Source organism: Mesoplodon mirus, assembly GCF_964341445.2.
Source record: "Mesoplodon mirus genome assembly, chromosome: 6".
NCBI lineage: Eukaryota > Metazoa > Chordata > Mammalia > Artiodactyla > Ziphiidae > Mesoplodon > Mesoplodon mirus.
Window position 1 is genome coordinate 128201737 of NC_138982.1, and position 22946 is coordinate 128224682.

Genomic DNA, 22946 nt, shown 5'->3' on the forward strand with positions numbered 1-22946 from the left:
GGTGTGAGATTATAAAAGGTAAAATTCAACTGAACTCTGAATGGGGGAGGGAAACAGGAACGGAAAGGGTCAGCCCCATCTCCACCTAGACTGGCAGGGTCGCTGTTGACCCCAGGCTGCTTGCCTGCCACAGGAGCGTGGAGTAGAGCCACTTCAGGGGAGGGGAGGTTAGACAAAGGAACAGATCAATGAGGCTTCCTTGGTTACCTTTCATGGTGCCCTAATGAAACATCGCATTCTGTTTCAACGTCTACAACTATTTAAAAGTAGTCCAACTGACCCGTCATTGCTTAGCTTCATTTGAAGAAAATTGGGCAGTTTCTTCCTACTCCTTTACCCTCCCCAATTCCATCTCTTCACCTCTTACTAATCACACCTATACCATTAGGGAATATTTGTGGATCTTTCGAAAAAGGTATTCCTCACCAGGCTGAGACTTCAGCTAGTATGGCATGCCATAGTAAAAATCTATTTCTCTTTTGAAGTGAGCTAACCTCGTAAGAAAGGCTGAATTTTTGACTTCACATTTTTAAAGAAAATCTCTAAAGCTTTACTAAAGACAGGTATTTACTGACACAAGTCAGAGAGATTGTCAGATAGAAAAAGGCACAGCTGTTTTTCCTGTTTTTAAAAAAGAATAATTAAAAACAGAACCATCTACTCTCTGAAATTTTGATGTGCTTGCTCTGCCACTTCTCTGGCACATCACATCTGCTGGATCTTCCATCAGCTGGGCAAACAACACCATACAGCTTAATACTTTAAAGGAAATTCCTTTGTAGAACCCTCCCCTCCCCGGCTCCCAGCTCCTCCTGATCTATCCATATAGCCCCGTAATAGACAATGTGATCATTACACTGCAAGGGAAGAAGAGGGACCTGAGTTACTGGGATAATAAAACCATTTAACATATGAAGAGATGGAAGTTAAAACACAATGGATGTTCCTGGACATATTCACAGTCACACTTGAGTTTCCTGAAAAAGCTATGAAAAAGGACTTATGAACCATTTCTTCATATTCTGGGAATAGGTACAACATTCTCCACAGCAAACATTCCTTAAATCAGGGTGGCTCCCCTCCAGCAGTAAGTCTCCGCAACAAAAAGGACACCCCTGCACTCAGAAGAATCTGGCAAGTTATGGGCAATCAGTACCCAATTAATCCAAGGTCTCCATCTGTTTTGATATAGCCAAACGGGAGGATCTAAAAACACAGAATTCAATACACTCAAGTGTACACCCAACACCATCAAATAATTTATTTGAAATCAGAATTAAAAGAACATATGACAGTTGTGAAATGTATGTTGATTCTGTTACTTCTCATCAGTTGTACAATTAATCTAGGACAAATTACCAGATAAATTTTACATTATTTCTTCAGGACTGTGGTTTCTCGATGACTTCAAACTTGGGATCTAAGAAGAGGAAAAAAAGGTTCAAGCTTAGGCATACTGCAATGAAGTGCATCTTCTAGAAAGTTTTAATATTTAACTCATCAATCTTCTGATTTTTTAAAGAAACATCTACATGGAAATATAACAACTGCTTAAGATTTATTCAGGACTTACAGTGAGCCAGGCTCTCTATGTCATTTAACTACAACTATCATTATGAGGAAAACAGCATAATTATCCCCAAATGTCAGATGAGAAAGAGGGACCAATTAACTATCCAAAATCACACAGCTCATAAGTGATATTGTCAGGAGTTTGATTTTAGATCCCTGCCGTTTAACCTCTATGCTATGTGATCTCCTACTCCAACGGCATTTATCCCAGAGCTTCCCATGCACATGTCACTGTTCTAATAAATTCACATGTAATTGTCATTTAATCCTCTACACAACCCAAGTAAGTATAAATATTCTCCACTTAAAAATGATCTCCCACAACAATGAATCTGTGATTAAAAAGACTTACCTTCAAATGTGAAGTTAGGGAACGTATTCATGTCTGCTTTACCGTACATTTGCTTAAGCTTAAAAAGCTCCCTGTCTAGGTCTTGCTGATACTCTGGGCCAGCATCAACAGGTCCTCCAGATGTCCTGTTGTGTAAACGACCAAGTAAAAACAGATTTTAAGCATTAGTTTACAAAAACAAAATTAAGTTTCATAGATCTTCTAAATGTAGGGGAAAGCAGACTTTTCTGAAAGATAACAAGCATTTCCACTTGAATTTCAGCTCAAACTATTTTAACTATTACGAGGTTTCACATAAATGAAGCAACTTCAAACAAACTCTAACATTCAAGGTCTGTCAGTATCAAGGATACTTATTAAAAGTCAACCTCTCAGGGTCTAAGCAGCAATAAGGTATAATGGCCAAGTCTGCGGGGTCTGGGGTGAATGACTGCTTCCGTTTCAGCGTCAGCTCTACAATTTAGTAACTGTGTGAACTAGAGCAAACTGTGTGAACTAAACTCTACATCTACAACTCAAAGTCTTACCTGATGGTGGCGTTGAGAGAAAGAGAGATTGTGTACATGTACCACTCAGCACAGTGCCTGGCACACAGTGAGCACTCAGTTATTTACTATCACTATGATTTAAATCAACCACCACTGGACGGCATTCAAAAACTTTAAGTCTCTATAATAGGGGCCTAACAAAGAAGCAAATTACTTCCTACCCCCAGAGGTTTTGCCATTTAGAAGGAAAAAATAACATGTTTATAAACAATTATGCTGTAAGGGAGTTAGGTGATAACCTACAAAGACACGGTTTAACAAAAAGCTACTTGAATTGAGGGATCACTTTTGCTTAGCTAAACGGGGAAATTTCATTTTAAAAAGGTGGCATTTGTGACAAACCATGCATTTGGGTCAGATTTTAATTTGAGACATTCTAAGGCTGAAAAAGCAAGGATGAGGAGGTGGTAAAGCACTGGCTGTATGTGGGGAACACTAAACAGCCTAGATGGAAAAGCCAGCGGGAACCAGATCACTGGAGGCTGAGAATGTTAAGCCTGGGAGTTTGTATTTTGTTTGCTAAGCAATAAAATGACAAAATTAGAGCTGTGCTTTGGAAAGATAAATATAGCATCATGGACCAGCAGTGGGCCAATTAGATCTAATTATTTGCACAAATTCTGTTTGTCATAATGTTACTGCCCACTGCCCAATGAACAGTATAATAAAAAAATTTATAAGTGAAAATTCTATCAAGGCTAATATTTTCACTCATGCCTATGATAAAAGCATAGGATCTTATTTATGCTACAGAATTTCCACAAAAAATACTGAGCCAGCTCTAATTTAAGAACTTGTTAATGATGTTTCTTGTTATGGACCCAATTTTCTTCTACATCAGCATGTGCAATAGAACCTTCTGTGATAATAGAAATGCTCTATGTATGTGCTATCTAATATGGTAACCAGTAGCCATATCTGGTATTGAGCAATAGAAATGTGGCTAAGGCAACTGAGGAACTGAATTTTTATTTACACTTCATTAGAATTTGAATAGTCACATGTGATTAATAACTACAGAGATATACAGTTCAGTTCTAGATAGAGCCTTCAACCAGATACTTTGATGACTGTTGTCCAGCTCTGGGATCCACAAGCTTTTAGAAACATTCACTCTTCCAAGCCGCCTTCCAAAATGCACCAGCTAGAAAGGAGCATTTCTTCCTATGAGTTCTCCAAACACTGAATGTGTCACTACCTTAGCATCTAACCTATTTAAACTTATATTGTATTTACTTGCTTAGAAACTTTCTACCCCATCAGACTTTAAGAATATTGTGTAAATGCAAAGTGGCTTCTTTCTTTGTAGCCCACCACTGTTAATAGTCCAGTGCTTTGCACATGGTAGACGACCAAATAAAACAAAACTCTGAATTGATCTGTATCACTTTTCCGAAGATTTGGGCATTGAACTTGATGCTGCCTAAGGTCATCATTCATCTCCAAAACTGTGTGGTTCTATTATTATGTTGCTCCTGGACTTGCTTTATGCCATAAAGCAGGAGTCTTTTGATATTCCCAGAAATATATAAATATGGAAGTAGCATTAAAGAAAAAATGCTGTGTCTATACATTTCCCCCAAATCATGACATCACAGAAAGGGCACTGAATTGAGAGTTAGAATATTTTGATTACGTTTTCCCCACAATTAGTTTTATGACCTTAGGCTAATCAATGTCTAAGGGGCTTAGTTTTCTCAAATATGGTTCCTAAATGATTTCCAAGATCCCATGTACTTGTATGAATTGATTCTAGTTTATAATAAATGACATTATAGTAGGGATATATCTAAAATGGCACTAGATTTAATGGGATTCTCCCTTGGAACCCATATAAGGAAGATAAAATTTGGGACTTAAAAAAAAATCAAGATTCTCATCTTCTTCTTTGGAGCAGGTAATGAAACTTTATGACAGAGATCAGCTCAGTGAAGGTCTTAGACACTTTCAAACGCCAAGTAATTTTTTATTACCATCTCAAAACTTATATACTTTGAATATTCACACTTACACCATGGTTGATTATCTACCCACTTACTGTCGCTTAGTTCTATATTCTCTAATCTTGTCCAAGAAGAGTTTCTGTACAGGATCAAGTTCCTTATTAAATGCCACTGCTGTAAAACCGATGTTCCTCCTCAAAGAGACCGAGACTGCAGACTGAATGACAGAGGTCAACCTGAAGAGCCTCTGAAGAATCATGGTGATTCTGTTACTGGAAACAAGCACCAGAATGTGAAGATACTTTAAAATAGATATAATTGTAAAACACCTTGTTAATATGTTATAGTGGGCATCTAATTCTACTAATTGCTACAGAACTTAAATCATACCAGAACTCAGTAAACACTAAGAACAGTCACCTGACAATAGCTTCCTTCCCCTCTCTACCCAACACTGCAAGTTTTTTTCTTCTTAACCAAAAGGTCCCGGGACCCAGCAGCAGTTAGGAACCACTCAGGCCTGTGTGCGGCTCCACTAGGGTCAGACACAGAAAGCAAGCTCAGAATCTGGGATGGGATGTTTTCTTCTCCATGAATTTATTAGTCTTGGCTGCCCACCCTCAGCAGAAAAATAATAATACTGACCCCCAAATTAACGTACCAGGTTTCCCTGACTCCCTCAAAAGGCAAAAAGGGAGCTGTGCAGGGAGACTGGAGACAGTTGCCTGAGCCTCAGTTTCTACTTCCTGGGCCCACAGGGAAAGAAATTGCTCTGCTTGTTACAACTGCAGGATTCTAGACATTCAAGGACACTGTAAAAACCAAATCTAAGTGCAAAAGAACCAGCAAGGAAAACAGCAACTAGTCCAAGGGAGCCCACCAACAAGAGAGAAAAAGTCAAGCAGTACAATCTAATCAGTGAAATAGAATTTGTGAAGGAGAAGAAAGTCTGAACTTTTAAAATAAGGACTTAAAGACTTCTAAGTCCTTAGACTTCCTGAAGCTAAAATACATGGTCATCTAACTAAAAAATTACAGTATATAAATTAGAGGATGATCTCAGTTGAGACCTCATTTAGTGTCCTGAAAAAAATCAAATGCAAAAAAAAAAAAAAAAACTGTATGCAAACAGAAATTCCAAAAGAAAAGAAATAATTAAGGAGACCATAAATAATTAGAAAAAACTGCCCAAGATGAAGAAAGCCTGATTAAACTGAAAGGGCTTACTAAACCCTTCTGGAATGATGATAAAGATTCACACCTCAATACAGCCTGGTAAAACTTCTGAACCTTAAAGTGAAAACCCAACATGCTAACATGATTCCCATGCCCCCGCAAATTACCTAATAACAACAATAACAATAAGCATCATCTCACTGACACTGGACTACTATTAAATTATAATACTACTGCTCAAAGTGTGGTCTGGGGACCAGCGGTAGTATTGACTTACTGGTCTATAGCAATACCAAAATTGGCAATAAGCATTTAGAAACTTTTACAGCAAATTGACAGAGTAATTCATATCTGTTGAATTTAATAACACAAAAAAGAGTTCATATTTTGTATGTCGTCATTGTTTTGTCTTTCATCTACTAATTTTTCCAGTAATTCATTTTTACTGTATTCTTCAAAAATATCCACAAGGGTTGAGGGGAAAATGGCCCTTTACTAATGAGAGTTGGAAAGCACTAAGCTAGACGACAGTGGAGTAGCACAGCAGTTCTCAAATACAGGTGGCGGTATCCCCCAGGAGATATCTGGCAATGTCTGAAGACATTTTTGGTTGTCTTGATAGCGGCGAGTGTTACTGGCCTCTAGTGGGTAAGAACCAGGATGCTGCCAAACATCCTATAACAACAACAATATTAACAATAGCCTGCCCACAACAAAGAAGTATCTGGTCGAAAATGTCAATAGTGCTAAGGTTGAGAAGCCCTGAAATTGCACATAAAAACCACCAAAAGAAATCCTACAATCAACCAAATATCCTTCACTTGCCAGCATGAAAGAAAACTATTTGAAGAAATTAGAGATTTCATCATACATCACTCTTATACCTCATCAGAGGAAAAAAAGGGGGAGAGGGGAGACTCCAAGCAAACAACAAACGACCTTAAGGTGCCACTTAATAGCATTCTCATTTTACACACACAGAAACTGAGGCTTAGCGGTAAGTACCTGATCCCAGGTTACACAGTAGAATTTGACAGGACACAAACATATTTTTCAAATTGTGCAATTCAGTGTATATTTTCCCTTTTGGCAACGTAAAGACACACAACACTCTGCAATGTGGTCACCTAACACTTGTTCAGCCCTAGGTATTTTGCAAAGTACTTCTAGACATATTCTCTCCTTGTACCCTTATGGCAATACTGTCAAGAAACAGAGGAAGGTGTTCTTATCCCTCCTTTACAGATAAGGAAATGTTTAAGAAAAGTGATTAAATTATTCATATTCCCACAGTTAATCTGCTCTAAGTCTAACATTGCAAAGATCATGTTACTCCTACTGCAACATGAGTAAAACCCATTTTCATTTTTTCTATTTCTATCATCTAAGTACGAATGATTCCCAAATCACATCTCTTAATTTTGGTCTTTTTCCTGAACTCCAAACCTATACATTCGACAGCTCTCATCCTTTCCTAAGTCCTACCGGGCCCTCAAATTCAACTTATCTAAAATATGAACACATAATCTCACTATCAAAACTTGCTCCTTTTCCTTTATTCCGTTTCATTTTTCCCCCCACTGAGTAAAGATCTAGTGAGAAAGATACATGTTATTACACAAATAGGTATAAAATACCAACTATGATTGAGTTCTCTATTGGAGCACTATGAGGGGCCACGCCAGCCTATGATAGGGATTTGACACACTCAGAAAGACTGGGGAAGGCAACAGCAAGAAAAGGGTACAGCGTAAGAGGCGGCCTTGTGCTGAGAGGGAGCACGGTTCTCCCGTTTACAGTGATGACTGACCAGCCTTTCGCTGCGTATTTGGCGCATGTTCAATGCTGAAGTCAATCCACAACTCGCCTGACTTAACCGGCTCTCTTTCTCCCTCCTGGAATCCGTGATGTAAAACAAAGCTGCTTAACCAAGTTTTAGCACCACCAACGTTTTTAGGTGGGTTGCAAACTTTTAAGATTACTATTATCCTTTCTCCTCTTACGTTCTACTTTTAAATGCTGTAGTTCAGAACAATCGCCCGCGCGCCAGGGCTGAGCAGACCTGGCTGCAGACCGGCCCCGCGGGCATGACCTTGGCTGCCCCAGCCGGGCGGCGGGTCCATGAAGCGCCGGACCCCTGCCTCCCACGCCACCCTGAGCGTCAGGCTGGCCCTGAGAGCGGTATTATCAGTGCTACCTACTGAGTCTACCCCAAACTTCAAGGCCTAAAGGCGCCGAGGTCAGCAATGACTCCGGGCCAGGCCGTGAAGGTGTCCGGGATACAGGCTGCTCTCTCTTCCAGAGGGGCGGAGGTGATAGGCATCCCAGACCTCGTGAAAAAAAACCAGAATGCTCGTCCCTAGAGGCCAAGTGAGTCCACTTACCCTCCCAGTCACCTTGCACTCGGTCCCGAGCTGCCAAAGCCACCGCCGCCACCGTTTTACTTCCGGCCCTGGCTCCGCCCCCCGCCTACCCGCCATCGCAATGCATTATGGGCCGCCGTTTCAGTCGGTCGACACTCACCGGACAGGAAGCGTCTCGGAGACAGTCGGCGACCGGACGGCTCTAGGTGAGACAGACGCCAAACAGGAGGAGGAAGTGGAGGGTAAGTGCTTCCGGGTCCTATGGCGACGCCTCCGCCATCTTTCCTTCTCCCAAGTTGACCTGCTCTCTTTTTCCCTCTCGGAAACCTTGTTATGTACGCATGCGCACTTGGACTGGCCTTTCCCCTAGTTCAATCCCCACCGCCCCGAGTCAGCGTCCTCTTCCTTGGGGTGGTTGAGGTGTACGACTGTGTAGGCAAAGTGACAGAGTGTAAAACAAAGCGGATTGGGGCATTGGGCTCCCTTGTGCCTCGTGAGCCCCCGTTGCCTTGGGCGTTCGTTTCGCGCAACCTGCTGGGAGTTGTAGTCCCGGACCCGGGGGTGCCTGGGAGGCGGGAGGGGGGGTTGGAGTTTCTCTGCGCCGTTTTCGCGGGAAGGGCCCAGGGGCCTCTCACTTCGAGTCGCTGGAGCTGCGGGTCTTACCGGGAGAGACGCTGCACGTGGAGCCCGCGCTGCTGCGGTTTTCAGCCGGCTCTGGACTGCGGGCGGGGGCGACGGGGCCGAATCCAGAGCGGGTGAGTGCGGCCGCTGGGGAGGAGGGGAGCGCGGGTCCGCGCGGGCCGGCTTCGTTCCGGGGCCTTCTCCCCCACAGCGGCCCCCCCGCGGCCGCCTCTGTGTTTTGTTTCCGCTGGTCCCCGGCGCTGTGACTCCCATTTCCGTTCGTGGAGACTTGAGGGAGCGGGGTGGGGAGGGGCGGGGGAGGCTGTGCGGGGAGTGGAGGGGAGGGGCGGGGGGCGCGCGGCGCGGGGCTCTGCTAAGCCGCGCGCCCTCGGAGTCCCGGTCGTTCGTGTCACCCTTCGCCGCCCCCTTCCCTCACTATCCCCTGCTCGACTGTCCGCCGTGGTCCGCATTCGCCGCGGTCGGGATCTGATCCTGACGCCCCGGGGATTTCAGGGGAACATGCAAAACCAGCCTCCTTGCCAACTCAGCGTTTCGCTTTCACTTCGTATCCAGTTGTCTTTCTGGAATTGTTACAGTTGCATCAAAGCCATCTGTTAATGTATATGGTGTCCGTTGGGTTTCTTTTAAAAACGAGGAAGTGTGAGGCAAGGGGAAAATGATGGATTAATGTAGCTTGTCAGCTTTTTTAGTTTTTTGTGGACTGGAAGATACGCCCGCGCGTGTTTGTATTTAGGAACCCTAGATTGATTCGGTTAACGGCAGAGAGGACAACGCCTAATGTTGCACTGCAAGATGACGAGTAGTGATTTAGAAATACACGCAGTAGGTCTGAGTCGTGAGAGGAGCAAAGTTTTAGAAAGGTCCACTTAAGCAAAGTGAAGAACTGGACAGTGATAACGTTCTTAGATACTTTGTTGTCTTAAATATCAAAAGAAACTGGTCAACTCGCTCGGAACTACTTTAAGGGAATAATAATCTCTCTCTTAGGGTTTGAGCCAAGCTTTACAAGCTTATTTATTTTTAAACATATTCTGACACTAGGTGGACTTAAGCAGTTTTTACGTGGATTGCGTCTACAGGACCGATGCCATGAGGGGTGTATAGTCTTGAAGTAAGAAAATAATGAGCTAGGTGTTTCGTTGAGGCAAGTCATGAGAGCATGTGGAGGCTGAATACTAAATTAAAACTGTTGACTTTAATCTTCTTCCAGCTTTTATTTATGAAACTTCAAGTTTACAGGAAAATTGAAAAAATTATACAGTGAAATTATACAAGGAACACCTTCACCCCCAGGGTCACAAAGTGTTAACCATTCTCCACTCTTGCTTTCTTTCTCCATGTGTATACACACAGATATATGTGTGTTACTTTTTCTTAGCTATTTATCTTTAAAAAACAAAAACGTCTTTTAATTTACTCAGGATATTTAACAGTATTTTTTAGCTTGAGAAAATGTGCAGTTATCTGGCAGGTACTCCCAGGTTGCACTTGTATTTATGTATCCTTTATTTATTTATTGTCCTTTACTGGGAAAAATTGGCCTAAACTCTGTAAACTAATGTGTTCCAGTGAAGAATAATCCTCAAATTTATCTGTGGCTCTAAAAGAGAATGATAAACATAACTATTTTAAAGAGTAGTAGCCTTGCCTGGAATTGTTAGTTAAATATAAATTTAGTTTGTGTTCATTTTGTGACGTGTTCTGAACCCAGGTTAGATTTAATCTAGGAGAAACCAGGGTGTCAAGGGGCACCTTTTCCTAGGGGGAAAGACTCAAAGTAATTCTCTCTTCTCCATTTTCTTATGTATTGATATAGAATCCTGGGGAATTGTTTCCAGAAAAAGAGCTAAGGCCCACTCAAGCAGTGATATCAAAGATTTGGACAGTTTCCCAAATCTCTCCATTGCTTCTTTAGCTTAAATTTAGAGAATTGAGAAAGAGGAAGATCAATTCAGGGACTGTAAGTAGCATGATTTTTTCCAAAAGTATATTGGATTCTTTTTTTTTTTTTCATTATTTGGCACCTTCTAGAGACTGATCTGTGACTTTTTTGGAAGATTGCAGGGTAAATTTCTTAACAATCCTGTCTTAGTGCTTATACTAAGAGGTACCAAAGGTGTCCCTGCTGATAAGCCCTCAGGGCCATTTCTCAGCCTCTGGTTGTTACCAGAAAACTGGGTTCATCTCTTGGTGGGTGGCAAGACAAAAGACACAACCAAGCCAAAGATCAGAAGAAGAAAGGGTCTACTACTTGCAGCAAGGAGAATACCAGGATCTTATCAAAGAGGTGTCCTGAGCAGCAAAATTGAAGACCTTTTAAGCTAAGGGTACTTCCATATTCATGAAGGGTCTTGGGTGGTGCATGCCTATTCATGAAGGGGCTTCAGCAGGAGAATTCAGCATAGAATTGGAGCAAAGGTTGACAGCATCCATGCTTTTAGTTGACTGAAGTCACAAGGGTCAGAAAAGGTCAACATTATCATCCCTTAGGTTACAGTTGATCTGGTGGTTGAGCGCTAGAGGGGGGTTTAAATTCTGAAAAACAGCTTAAGAAAGTGCTTCAGGCTAATCTTTACCATGGAAACAGAACTGGGAGTCTTTATAACTGATTTATTATCTTTGCTATTGTTACTCCTTAAGAGCATTATTACTGAGACCTGTTCAAGGGTAAGCATTGTGGCCAGGCTTAGATCCCCAAATGGCTTAGGCCAAAAATGGCTTCTCTTATGTCAAGAAAGCCATGCCTGGTCCTTCTTCTCTGGGTACCGCCTACCCTATCTGCTTACAGTTACTTCTTCTTAGGCTTTCTATTTTTCCAAAGTTCCTAGAAAATTCACTTGTTTTCTAATCTTTTTTTAAAAGTTGGTTATGGAAATGGAAGTGGATGTCCTTGTAGGCCCTGAAAATATAACATAAATGATCCTTTTAAGTGCTGTCCTGCTATAAACCTTATTCTGTTTCTTACTTTTTTTGTACAGTTTTTATGATTTTTGCGTGTATGTGTGTGTACATTATCTCCTTGTTTCTAACGGCTACTATAGTTCCATAGTGTGTGCTTCTTTCACATTTTCTTGTATCCACAGTACTCTCTTACCATGGATACTTGTATTGGCTTCAGCTTTCAGCTATCTCCAGCAAAGCTGCCCTTAACATCCTAGTATCAATCATTGTGAGAATGTCTCTGGAATGCTTATCTAAGGGCAAGATTGCTGGGTCATAGGTATAAGCATTTTATTTGAGCAAGTGCTGCTAGATTTTTCTCCAAAATAATCTTTGCCGTATATGCACAGTATAAAGTGAATAATTTGGATGTGAGCATTTCTTCATGTCTGTAGCCATCTTGGTTTCTCTTTATGTGAGTTTCCTTTTTCTATGCTTTACTGACTTTTCTAATTTGTCCTGACATTTGGGGGGGTGTTAATCAACTTGCAGGAGTTCACTGTGTATTTCAATTATTAGTCCCTTGTCATGTGTAGATATTGGAAATATCTTTTTCTACTCTGTAGCCTGTCAGTTAAACATAACTCTTAATTTTTATGTAAGGAAATCTGTCAGTTTTTTTTCCTTATGGTTTATGTTTTTGAAATTTTATTTAAGAAATAAATCCTTTTCTATCATTAGACCACAAAAAAATTCCCACCATTTTCTTCTATTAGCTTCATAGTTTTACCTTTCACACTGAAGCCTTTTAGGCTTCTGAAGTCACTTATACAGTGTGTAATAGTTGTTATAACATTCACTAATCCAACACATTTTAATAGAGTGTCTACAAAGGGAGAGGCACTGCTCAAAGTTCTTTGTATATATCTGTGAACAAATACCCCTTCCCATGTGAGCTTGTGTTGTCCTACAAGGATAGTCTCTATTGGGTCACCACCTCCTGTTTTGCTCTAGTGCTCAGGATGAATTCCACAGTTTTACACATAGTATCTGTTAAGAAATAGGCTTTATGGAGAAAGGGAAGACTTACGAGGCCAGGGTCAGCAAGAAAAGAAAACAAAAGCCCTTCATTCTTTCATCATCCCAACCAAAATCTGCTGGCGCCTAGGCATTCTGCTGGATGTGCATGATGTGTATCTATTTCAGTGGAGAGCCCCACCCTCTTATTATGCTTTCTTATTGTAGGGGAGCTGTGAGAGCAACCTTAATAATGTGGGGAAAGTCAGATCATTTTTGTACTAGGCAGTCTAGATTTGTATGCCAGCGATTTATAGTCTAAGTTGTCAAAAAACCAGCTCCCCAGCATTTGGAGATGTTTGGACCTGAGGAGAGTTACAATCCTTTTTAAAGTGGGAAAGAAGACTGTGTTAGTTTCCCAGAGCTACTGTAACAAATTCCTACAAACTTAGTGGCTTGAAAACAATTTATTGTCATACGTTTCTTGAAGTCAGAAGTCTGAAATGGGTCTTTCTGGGCTAAAATCAGATGTTGGCAGAGTTGTGCTTCTTCTGGAGGCTCTAGGGGAGAATCTGTTTCCTTTTTCCAGGTTTTAGAGGCTGCCTGCGTTCCTTGGTTTGTGGCTCCTTTCTTTCATCGTCAAAGCCAGTCATAGCCAGCCAGTCAAGTCCTTCTCACTTTGAATCACTCTGGGTCTCTTCAGATTCCCTCTTTCACTCTTAAGAATCCTTGTGATTTCCTTGGACTCACCTAGATAAGCCAGGATAATCTCTGTATTTTAAGGTCAGTTTATTAGTAAACTTAATTGCCCTTGGCCATGTGATTTAGCATAATCACAGGTTCTGGGTTGTTATTGTGCCTACCACAAAGGCCTTGGTCCCTTGAGAAGTTGGGACCTGAGGAAGACCCTCCCACCTCCAGTAGCTAGGGGAAGTGCATAGGCCAGGCAAACCAACTTAAGTTCCTGGGGTCACTTTTGGACAGTTTTGATTTTTGCACCCTGACAATGATCCAACAGAGAAAGACAATAAATGTAGTAAATTATTAGTATGTTAGAGGATGAGTGCTGTGGACAAGAAGAAAGATTCAAGGACAAGTAAGGAGGCCAGTGTGGGAGAGGGAGTCAGAGCAGTAGTAGAATGGGGATGGGGAGTAGATCATGTAGGACCTTGTTGGCCATTGTGAAGTCTTTAGTTTTTTTTACTGTGACTGGTATCAAAGGAGTGCTGTGATGTAACTTCACTTTTAAAAAGGATCACACTGGCAGTTGTATTAACTGAGAACAGACTGCAGGGGGGCAAGGGCACCAGCACGGGGACGTGTTAGGAAGAGGCTATTCCAGGTAAGAGATGGTGGTGGCTCTTGTTCTAGTGTATATTTGCAGTATAGAGCCTGTACTTCAGTTGATAGACCTAAAGCATGACATTATGGAGCCACAGGCAGTTTAGCCTCACTAACCTCTGGATAGTTTTCTTATGACGGTGGGGGTGGACTCAAAATAAGATTGTTCTGTGTAAAGCATTTGAATGTGGTGCCTGATACTCAGTAAATAATGGTTATTATTAATAGGAATGAATATTTGAATTCTTCATTTTGTCACATCTTTAAAGTGGGAGCATGGACTCCTTTGTAAACATTAAAATACCAAATTTAGAGGACCATTCCTTGCAAGTCAAAGAGTCGAAGACACTTAGAAGTACTTTTTTAGATGTAGTAGTAAACTTAGAAAACTCTATTCTGGACTGAGAGTATATATGGAGTCCAGGGGCAGATTCACTGACCTACAGTGAGGTCCTAACGGCCTGAAACTTACAACATTAACACCTTGGAAATGGCCATTAAAGAAATACCAATATATGCAGCTATTTTATGCATTACTTAGCATTTTTTAAATTATAATGTTTTAGTATCAGGAGTACAAATGGTACAAAATGGCACATAATATATCAATGGTACAAAAATCAATGGAAGTTTAATGTAGCAGGTAATAATTTTACAGGAGAGAATTAAAAACTGAAGTAATGGTTTGTTTAAAATGTATAAAAACACATCTGAAAAACAATCATAAAAAATTCTAGTGTTGGGACTTCCTGGTGGTGTAGTGGTTAAGAATCCGCCTGCCAGTGCAGGGGACACAGGTTCGATCCTCGATCCCTGGTCCAGGAAGATCCCACATGCTGCGGAGCAACTAAGCCTGTGTGCCACAACTACTGAGCTGTAGAGCTTGCAAGCCACAACTACTGAGCCCACGTGCCACAACTACTGAAGCCTGCGTGCCTAGAGCCCGTGCTCCACAACAAGAGAAGCCACCACAATGAGAAGCCCGCGCACCGCAACGAAGAGTAGCCCGCACACTGCAACGAAGAGTAGCCCCCGCTCACAGCAACTAGAGAAAGCCGGCGCTCAGCAACAAAGACCCAACGCAGCCAAAAATAAATAAACAAAAAAATTAAAAAAAAAATTCTAGTGTGTAATCAGGGCAATAATGCAAATATCTATAATGATTTTGTTACTTTATTTTGCTGTTTGAGAATATTGTACTGGCATTTATAAGAAATGTAATTTGTAACACAAAGCTGGGATTAACTTTTAATTTATATTATTCTGTCAGTATAATGGTTTGCAATAAACTCTGCTAATAAGGTACAGCTTTTAGCTGAACGATTGTAAATTGTTCATCTCCATGTTGTTTTTTGTTTGGCCACACCATGCAGCATGAGGGATCTTAGCTCCCTGACCAGGGATGGAACCCATGCCCTCTGCAATGGAAGCACAGAGTCCAAACCACTGGACCGCCAGGAAATTTCCATGTTGATTTTTAAGCTGCAGGTTTAAATCTGTTATTAAGACTGAATTGCTGTAATATAGTTGACATGCCTTCACTTAATTTTGAAGTAACCTGAATTAATTTATTGACTGAGATTGGGCTGAAAACATCCTAGTAAATCCAAGGGAATGATAATGATGTCATGTCAGGCTAATAAACACCATTTAAACAAAAACTAGTTTATAAATATTACTTGTGGATTTTCTTTTATATGTGAAGATTACTTCCTCCTCTTCCGCTTATCCTCCGCTTTTACTTGAATTGGGTCTTTACTTCTTGTATACCGTGTCTGTTTATGCAGATAATTTCAGAATGTCTTACATTTTAACTTTTGTAGGGTCAGTCTTTGAAATACTTCAATCATGACGAAAAGAGAAGCAGAGGAGCTGATAGAAATCGAGATTGATGGAACCGAGAAGCCAGAGTGCACAGAAGAAAGGTTGGTAGTTTTTGAATTTACCACTTTTTATATTATCAACATGCCTAATTAAGAATCAAGCCAAGTTCTTTTGGGGGCCTTTTTTTTTTTTCAACTCACCTCAGCATTTTGGGGGATAATGTATTGCCTTTTTCCTCAGACTTACTGGGTTTGTTGGTTTTGTAGCTGGGAGGAAAAGATAGTTTTATTTTTATTTTTTTTTTTTGCGGTACGCGGGCCTCTCACTGCCGTGGCCTCTCCCGTTGCGGAGCACAGGCTCCGGACGCGCAGGCTCAGCGGCCATGGCTCACGGGCCCAGCCGCTCCGCGGCATGTGGGATCTTCCCAGACCGGGGCACGAACCCGTGTCCCCTGCATTGGCAGTTGGACTCTCAACCACTGCGCCACCAGGGAAGCCCCCACAGTGTCTTATTTTTAAATAACCTAAGAAGCAGTACATATATCACTCTCAGTCCTTAGTACTTTGGTCACACAGTCCAACCTTGGTACAATTCGGGAGGGAACTATAAAAAGGTGTGAATATTAGGAGGTAAGAATCATTTGGGCTGTCTTGGAGACTGACATGCACGTATTTATTTTTATATATACATACATACAAATGGTCCACAAAGTCTGAAGTTTTTACTGTTTGACCCCTTACAGAAAACCTTTGCTGATGTCTCATGTAAGAGATTGGTAGTTACTGTGGTTGATAGTTACTGTTGACCTGGAGAGTAGCTATGTAAAGGGAGCAGTTATAGCTAGCTGTCTAGTTGTAGCAGATTGCTATGCAGAAATTTAGGTCCAGTGATGTGAGATCATCCACACTTTCTCAAGGGAAATTGGTAATCAGATTTTTTATATGTATCTCCCAAGGTTTAAATGGTGGCAACAGAATATTAAAAAATGTTTTAAATGTTGAGCTCATGTAAAATAGGTCTTTAAAAATCTGTGTTAAAGTGACATTTGACTCTTTTAAAGATTATTGTTATGAAAAAAAGAAAAATATAGCCCACTCTGCTATAGCTGAAGAATTAGTAAAAATACTCACTTAGCCAAAAGACCCAATTATTTTACCTTAACAAATAGTAATAATAAGAATATGTTTACTATTATTTTAAAATAATCTTGGTTTTTTCAGTCATGACTGTTCTGTTTTATAAATTTTAAAAGTTTTAGGAATTTAGGCTGAATACATTCAGTGAATATCATGTGTATATTGCATTATAATTGGAATTTATGTGAAAATGGAACTTGACAAATTTTTAAATACATACTGTTTTTGACAACTGCAAATGAGATTTAAACCATATATAAATTAAACATGTCGTGAAACTTGATTGAATTCTAGGTTTATCAATTCAGCAAACTAATCAGTGCCTGTTTTCTGTTTGGCCTCAAATAAGGATTCACAAAAGATATGTAGAATTACTTACCAGAGATTTTACCCTCAAGGAACTTTGTAGAATTCAAAGTATGAAATAACAATGCAAAACAGCCCTTAGAGAGTTTTAAAGGAAAATTATAATTTTTTAAGGTGGATCTAGACTGATTATAACCAGTAGTTTTCAGATTAGATTAAATGGAAAATCTTTTTGATAACTTATATTTTCATGTCTTATAATTTACATTATTAAATTGTGTTTATCTTGGAAAAAGAAATTGACTAGTAGAGATGGCATACAAGTTTTGAAGAGGCTTTTTTTATATTCCTTTCTGAGCCTAAAATTCTTCAAAATAACTTGGAAATATAATATAAATGCAAACGTTTCCCCATAAATATTGTATATGCAATATTTGTATGTGTATACACACATGCATACATATGTATGTATATAATGAGGTGTATTTGCAAAGGTGCCTTAAATTTCAAGCTAGCATTTCTCTGTGCGATGTGATTCAGTATTAAGCTTGGCAACAGTAGCTGGTGATGAGCCTACCACTGTGACAGGTGTCTGTGCAGAAAGGAGTTTCAAAGGCCAGAAATGTGTTTTGGTGTTGAATTTTGTTTTCACCATATCATTGCATTAATATTCAGGGTAAGAATGTAATTGTTAACCATTATATTCTTTAACACTGGATCCTTTAACATTATATTCTTTAGCATTGTTGAACAAACCTACACTCCAGCTGAATGTGTAAGCCAGGCCATAGACATCAATGAGCCAATAGGCAATTTAAAGAAACTACTAGAACCAAGACTGCAGTGTTCTTTGGATGCTCATGAAATTTGCCTGCAAGATATCCAGGTATTATTTTTTTCTTTTATGAGATTTGTATTTCAGCATTTACGTCTGCGTTAGAAATGTTTTTTTGTTGGCCTTTTCTCTCTAGCTGTAGTCTTTTTCTCCATTTGACCTATATTATTATAAAATGTAAGCACTTAGAAGTAAAAATTCTTTCAGAAAAATTTCCTCCACTTAAAATTATTTTTAAAAGATTGGGTAATAAGTCAAACATTCTTTTTTTACTTTGACAAATATAAAATGAGAAGTTTAAATGCATTTTAATCAGGGCTCAAAACGTAGAGTAGTGAGAAACACATTGACCTTGGAAGCTGAAGAAGTGTGTCCTCACACCCTGTTTTTAACTAACTTTTAACTTCTTTGTGCATCAGTTTCCTCATCTTTTAGAGATAATTTGACCAAATGATTTTACATTCCCTTCCATCTTTATTTGCTCCAGCAGTAAATTTTGGATAAGAATTTAAATACCAATATATATGTATATTTCTTGGAAATTACTGCAATAGGATTTTACCTGTGGTAGTATTATAATAACACATTGTGTTTGCAACATATTTATAGTCATGTTTTATGGTATTCTTTCAAGAGAAGGAGTATTTTTATAATATGTATCAAAGGTAGTTGCCTAGATAGGATTGCTTAAATAGTTTCTCCAGACCTTCCTTGAACATATGATTAAGTACTAGAGGTTTATTCTGTTTTTTAAGACTATTTTATACTAATGTATATTATGTCATCTTTTGGATTGTTGGGTTTGTTCTTTACTCCTCCCCCTCCCTGCCTTATAATATAGCTATTCCATATATTATAGAACTTTTGCCTTAGATTTTTAAAAATTCAAATCATTATATGTCTATTTTTAGATCAGATTTTGATGTAGAATAAGTTGAAATTTTAATGAAATTTTTGAATTTTAGTTACCCTTTTAACTATTTTTTTCAGCAAGTCTAATAAATGTTGGCGGGGGAGGGAAGTTGTTCTTCTAAAGAGAATATAGGTGGCTCTAATATTATTATAATTTTAGGATTTAAGGTTTCACTTCTCTCAACAGTGAGAGGGTAAATTAACATAATCTTTTTGGAAGGTAACTTGGCATTTAGTGTCTGTTAATGTTGAATGTAAAATATCTAGCAGTTTCTCCTCAAGGAATTATTCTTAAAGAAATGCTCACCTCGGTGAGCAGAGGTGTATATTGCATGGTTGTGCAGAAACTGAAAATATCTCAAATGATCCAAAAATAGGGAATTAGATAAATTCTACAGATTGGAATTCAAGGCAGCCATTAAAAAATGGTGAACTAGAGCTATATGGGCAGTTTAGATTGAATGAAAAAATATTTGCAAAACATTTCTAAATTATCTCATTTATTCTTCACATCAGTGTTTGAAGTCAGGATATTCTTAAGCATATTCTGCAGATGTAGCAACTGAGATTTAAAGAAAGTAAATAATTTGCCCAATGCATAGCTACAAAGTGATGCATTGGAATGTGAACTGAGGCCTGTGTGACTCTAAAACTCTTCACTTGTTTGAGGCTGACTTTTTAATAAAGTTTTATTGAATAATTCATTGTCACTGGACTTGACCTGTTTTTTTCTCATATGTAAAATTAAGGGGAATCTGGACTCAGTCTCTTACTTGTCTTTTAGCTCTGATATTTGTTGCTGCTCTTATAATACCTGACCTAACCAAAACGAAGGTAACACCTGCAAAGTACCCAGCCTATCATAGGATCTCAGTATATATTGGTAGAATAAATGGAAATATGCATAATTTATAGTACCATAGAATTCAGAGCTGGCCTTGCATCTAGGACATTTTGCATTTCTTCCTGTCCCCCTCCCCCTTCTCCTCCTCAAAAAGGATCTGAGGATAGTAACTTGTTCTCCATGTCAATTAATGCAAATATACAGTTGGAGTCAGAATGCTTGCTGCTTGTGGTAATGCTTTTGTATTTTCAGATGAGTGCTGACTTCAGAGCTGATGAACAACAGTTGAGTTGCACTTCTCTAAGGGATATGACCTGAGATCAAATATCATGCTTGAGTTTTGTTGCGCCAGCTCTTAACTGAACTAGCTAGAGTGTCCAGTACCTGAGAGCCCTCTTCAGAGTTACACAGGCTTTAGCTTCTAGTAGATAATACCAGTGTCTACTAGAGAGGGGAGAAATCTTGCTATGAGGAGAATTTTTAACAAAATGTCAGGCAGAGACTTGTATTAAGGAGTGAAGCTGCCATGTTTGACCTGTCCGAGTGTAGGGTTACAAAGTTTGTCTTGTCTCTGTTTAAGTTAGATGCATAGTCACTTAAGATTTTAGGCTTTATGTGTATGATGTTTTTAATATTAGAAAATATGTACCATGACTACAGTATTGGCTGAATTCTTGGGAATGAGAGTGGGAGGAGCTTTATACCTCCAGCTGTATGATATGCAGACACAGAGATACACATTATTCAAAATAATTATAACAGAAGCCTGTTTTTAAATGGGTGACAAAATGTCTAGAAGTCAGAATTACTTTTTGCCATTTGTGTGAAATGTGTTCAGAAGCACTGATACTGATAGATACTGAAAGGATACAGAATTATGATTAAAGATATTCATAGCTTCGGCTTCCCTGGTGGTGCAGTGGTTGAGAGTCCGCCTGCCGATGCAGGGGACGCGGGTTCGTGCCCCGGTCCGGGAAGATCCCACATGCTGCAGAGCGGCTGGGGCCGTGAGCCATGACCACTGAGCCTGCACGTCAGGAGCCTGTGCTCCGCAACGGGAGAGGCCACAACAGTGAGAGGCCTGTGTACCGCAAAAAAAAAAAAAAAAAAAAAAAAAAAAGATATTCATAGCTAGGTCAAGTAGTAAGGTTATAAGTCCTTTAACTTCATTAACTTTATGATCAGAAATTTAGAGTTAACCCTGATCTTAAATGTGTATCATTGGTTACAAGGGAGATATGGCAAGAATTACGTAAATAAATTTATATAAATTGTCCCCACTAATAAAACACCCTTGCTTATTCATGGCAGATAAATAGCATTATCTTCTACTTTAAATACTTTTACAGAAAAAATAGTTGCCTTTTGGCATTATTTAAAATTCTAAACTAGACTCCAGAGCTAGAGAAAACCACCACTTACAATAAATCCTGTCGTTTGTGTTGTCCTTAACTGCTACCACAGTGGTTAAGTTATTTTCAGTTTTGGCAAAGAATTAAATAATAGGACAACTTGAATAATTAAACGTGTTCTTATAACTTAATTAGTATGCCTCAGTAATTAAGTCCTGTTTGGCACATCCATTTATATTAAACAAGATGACTGAGCTAAAATAATCTTAATCATTTTATCCATGTTTAGCTGGATCCAGAACGAAGTTTATTTGACCAAGGAGTAAAGACAGACGGAACTGTACAGCTTAGTGTACAGGTAATTTCTTACCAAGGTAAGTTATTTTTAATGTTGTTATTTAAAAGTTTAGCTCCTGTTTTTCTAATATGGGAACTCAGTTTTATAAGTTTTAGATGGTTATCTAAATTAGTTAATGTGATGTTATAGCCAAATATTCATGCTTTTGATTTAATTGTTTTATCTGTCAGGATGAAGCAGATAGTGTAACACATTCTACCTACTTTAATCAGGAAAGGGTATATTACAGAGTAATAAATAACAGGATCACAGGGAGGGCTGAAAGACTAGATTCTAGTTGACTTTCTAAGAATGCCTCAGCCACACTGTAGAACTGGACTGCCAAGGAAGCTGCTGCTCTGCCGGGATCTGGAAAATGCCAAATCTGAAAGTCACAACTATAGCTGTCGACTTGGAACCATGCTGCCTTTTCAGTGATTCACATTAGCCAAAAATGTATACCGTGTGCTTGCTTGTCCCCTCTTAACTCATCTCCAAATAGAACGCTCATGGAAGTGATTCTAGAACCTAAATTACATCTGCAACCCTAGCTGCAAGGGCATGTATAGTCTGCAGTTTAGCACAGAGAGAGGAATTTGCAAAGGATGTGATGTGACCCAGTCAGCCATATTCATCACAGTATTTTACTAATCTGTGTAAATACACAAGTTGGAAAATTAGGAAACCATTTTTGGTGGGTTGAATTTTAGTTTTTTTAAATGTGGCTTTTGGGGATTTCTAACCAGAGTTTTAGACTAATTTTCATCTCTGAACATATTGTATTGCTTACAATTATGTTTCACAAACCAAAGTTTTCTTCACATTATGAAAATGGTAATTACCTACTTAATGATCCTTAATTTCCCCAGGATTTACTATTGTTGGGAATAGGAAAGAAAATCAGTCTTTGTTTTTTATCTTTAAAAGTTTAGTGACCTCTCAGTACAGGTGTGTTTAAGAAGAGTTGACTTGATGCAATTTGAATGGAGGATTAGGGGATAATTTTTAGGAAAAACCTTCTTCAAAAATTATAATTTTTTTCCTCATGTATATTTGAAAGAACTGACTTGTTTATACCACCTGATGAGTGCTAGCTGTATATTTTCTTGTAATAATGATTTTCCTGATTGAACTTCAGAATATTGAAATGGAGTTTTGTTTTTTCTTTCAAATAAACTTTGATTAAATTTTTGATATAGATTGTAACTGAATCTGAGCAAACACACCTGATGAGTGCTAGCTGTATATTTTCTTGTAATAATGATTTTCCTGATTGAACTTCAGAATATTGAAAATGAGTTTTGTTTTTTCTTTCAAATACACTTAGATTAAATTTTTGATATAGATTGTAACTGAATCAGCGAGCAAACAGTAGCTGTTAAGTAGTATGATAGTTTTTTAGAGCTGTTATTTTAACATAAGTATCTGAGATTATTTCATAAAGGGCTAGTTTATTCTATTTTGAATATCTTAAGTGTTTGTGTTTTTCTTCATTCAATTGAAAATGAAAATCAGAATTTAATGATGTGAATTTAATGTAACAAACTTAGTGTCTGTTCATTTTTA

At 39.0% G+C, this 22946-nt stretch overlaps 2 protein-coding genes across 4 annotated transcripts in view; one reads left to right on the top strand and one right to left on the bottom strand.

Moving 5' to 3' along the window:
• Positions 1 to 1246: 1246 nt before the first annotated feature.
• Positions 1247 to 8249, bottom strand: ATP5PF (ATP synthase peripheral stalk subunit F6). Of its 2 annotated transcripts, none has more exons than XM_082625924.1 (4): positions 8115 to 8249; positions 4511 to 4687; positions 1925 to 2049; positions 1247 to 1420 (listed from the first exon to the last, which is right to left on the bottom strand). In XM_082625924.1, the coding sequence occupies exons 2-4, from the start codon at positions 4672 to 4674 to the stop codon at positions 1383 to 1385; spliced, it is 327 nt and encodes a 108-aa protein (XP_082482050.1). In that variant the 5' UTR covers positions 4675 to 4687; positions 8115 to 8249; the 3' UTR covers positions 1247 to 1382. The 2 variants fall into 2 exon arrangements, with proteins under 2 accessions (XP_082482050.1, XP_082482049.1); XM_082625923.1 differs by lacking the exon at positions 8115 to 8249 and adding an exon at positions 7976 to 8079.
• GABPA (GA binding protein transcription factor subunit alpha) overlaps positions 8133 to 22946 on the top strand; it is a 34989-nt gene continuing 20175 nt past the window's right edge. Inside the window, exons 1-4 of one of the 2 annotated variants that reach the window (XM_082625922.1) lie at positions 8133 to 8196; positions 15658 to 15759; positions 17842 to 17986; positions 21333 to 21417. In XM_082625922.1, the coding sequence (XP_082482048.1) occupies positions 15683 to 15759; positions 17842 to 17986; positions 21333 to 21417 (307 nt within the window). In that variant the 5' untranslated portion in view covers positions 8133 to 8196; positions 15658 to 15682. Of the gene's footprint in view, positions 8197 to 8634; positions 8710 to 15657; positions 15760 to 17841; positions 17987 to 21332; positions 21418 to 22946 lie in introns of those variants that run through there. The other variant, XM_082625921.1, reaches the window with a different exon arrangement.

What these genes read in the sequence shown, in the direction of transcription:
- ATP5PF (XM_082625924.1), bottom strand. Translation starts at nt 4,674, where the DNA reads ATGATTCTTCAGAGGCTCTTCAGGTTGACCTCTGTCATTCAGTCTGCA. An exon ending in GAATATAGAACTAAGCGACA is followed by an intron (nt 2,050 to 4,510) that starts GTAAGTGGGTAG and finishes TTTACACAACAG; the next exon opens with GACATCTGGAGGACCTGTTG. An exon ending in CCCTAACTTCACATTTGAAG is followed by an intron (nt 1,421 to 1,924) that starts GTAAGTCTTTTT and finishes TCCTCTTCTTAG; the next exon opens with ATCCCAAGTTTGAAGTCATC.